This window comes from Malurus melanocephalus, unplaced genomic scaffold (genome assembly GCF_030028575.1).
Source record: "Malurus melanocephalus ecotype Western Australia unplaced genomic scaffold, MMel_1.1 scaffold_1365, whole genome shotgun sequence".
NCBI lineage: Eukaryota > Metazoa > Chordata > Aves > Passeriformes > Maluridae > Malurus > Malurus melanocephalus.
The window spans coordinates 9,130-10,569 of NW_026624597.1; the positions used below are offsets into that span (position 1 = coordinate 9,130).

Here is a 1,440-nt window from a genome sequence, read left to right on the forward strand (position 1 = left end):
CTGTTGGAACGAGGGCTCGCTCGTTCTCTTCACCGCTTTGGTTCTCTTCTTGGCCAGGCACACCCCGGCCTCCAGCACGTACACCTTGACGTAGGTGGCTGTGGGGAACGGGGACAGGGGGGTGGGGCGGGGTCCTGGAACCCGGGGGGATCCCAGAGTGATCCCGGAATGATCCCGGAATGATCCCAGAATGATCCCGGAATGATCCCGGAACAATCCCGGAATGATCCCGGAACGATCCCAGAATGATCCTGGAACCCGGGGGGATCCCGGAATGATCCCAGAACCCCGGGGTGATCCCGGAATGATCTCAGAACGATCCCGGAATGATCCCGGAGTGATCCCAGAACCATCCCAGAACAATCCCAGAATGATCCCAGAACAATCCCAGAATGATCCCGGAATGATCCCAGAATGATCCCAGAATGATCCTAGAATGATCCTGGAATGATCCCGGAGTGATCTCAGAATGATCCCAGAACCCCGGGGAGATCCCAGAATGATCCCGGAGTGATCCTGGAACCATCCCAGAACAATCCTGGAATGATCCTGGAATGATCCCGGAACCATCCCAGAATAATCCCAGAATGATCCTGGAATTATCTCGGAGTGATCTCGGAATGATCCCAGAATGATCCCAGAATGATCCCAGAATGATCCCAGAATGATCCCAGAATGATCCCGGAATGATCCCAGAACCCCAGGGAGATCCCGGGATGATCCCAGAATGATCCCAGAACCATCCCCAAATGATCCAAAAATGATCCCAGAATAATCCAGGAATGATCCTGAAATGATCCCAGAATCCCAGAACGGTCTCAGAACAATCCCAGAATCACCGAACAATCCYGAAATCCTGGGACAATCCCAGAACCCCAGAACAATCCCAGAATCCTGGGATGATCCCAGGACACATAACAATCACAGAACGATCCCAGAACAATCTCAGACAGATCCCAGAATCCCAGAACAATCCCAAAATCCCCGGGATGATCCCCGCCCCTGCCCCGCTCCCTCCCTGACCCCACAACCGCGTACCGGGGATGCACTTGGAGCCCATTTTTGGGATCAGCCCCCTGGCCTGGATCACGTCCACCTCCAGCTGCCCATTGCGGTCAGCCACGCCCACGTGGACATCACCTGCACAGGGGTGTGACACCGTCAGGGCCACCCCCAGGGGTCACCTCCCCTCTGGGGACACGTCCTGGCCATGGGTGGGGGTCCCATGGGTGCTGGGGTTGTTGGGAATTGGGGAAATGGGATTGAGGAGGGATCGGGGTGGGAGCGCCCGGACCCTGCCAGCTCCGCCCCTCTCAGCGGGGTTTTATCCCTTGGGATGGGACGAGGATGGGATGGAGGCTTTTCTGGGTGATTCTGTGGGAAAAATAACGGGAGAAGCTGGGACAGGAGGGGACAGGGCCAGAACTGAGAGGGGTCCAA

General features: G+C 56.6%; 1 protein-coding gene across 1 annotated transcript in view; it reads right to left on the reverse strand.

The window, feature by feature from the left end:
- Nucleotides 1-6: 6 nt before the first annotated feature.
- Nucleotides 7-1,440, reverse strand: part of LOC130586859 (regulating synaptic membrane exocytosis protein 3-like) — a gene marked incomplete at its 3' end in the record, with an annotated part of 5,907 nt that continues 4,473 nt past the window's right edge. The window contains exons 2-3 of the mRNA XM_057387774.1: nucleotides 1,039-1,179; nucleotides 7-98 (exon numbers count right to left, since the gene is read on the reverse strand). Coding sequence (XP_057243757.1) covers nucleotides 7-98; nucleotides 1,039-1,179 — 233 coding nt within the window. The remainder of the gene's footprint in view (nucleotides 99-1,038; nucleotides 1,180-1,440) is intronic.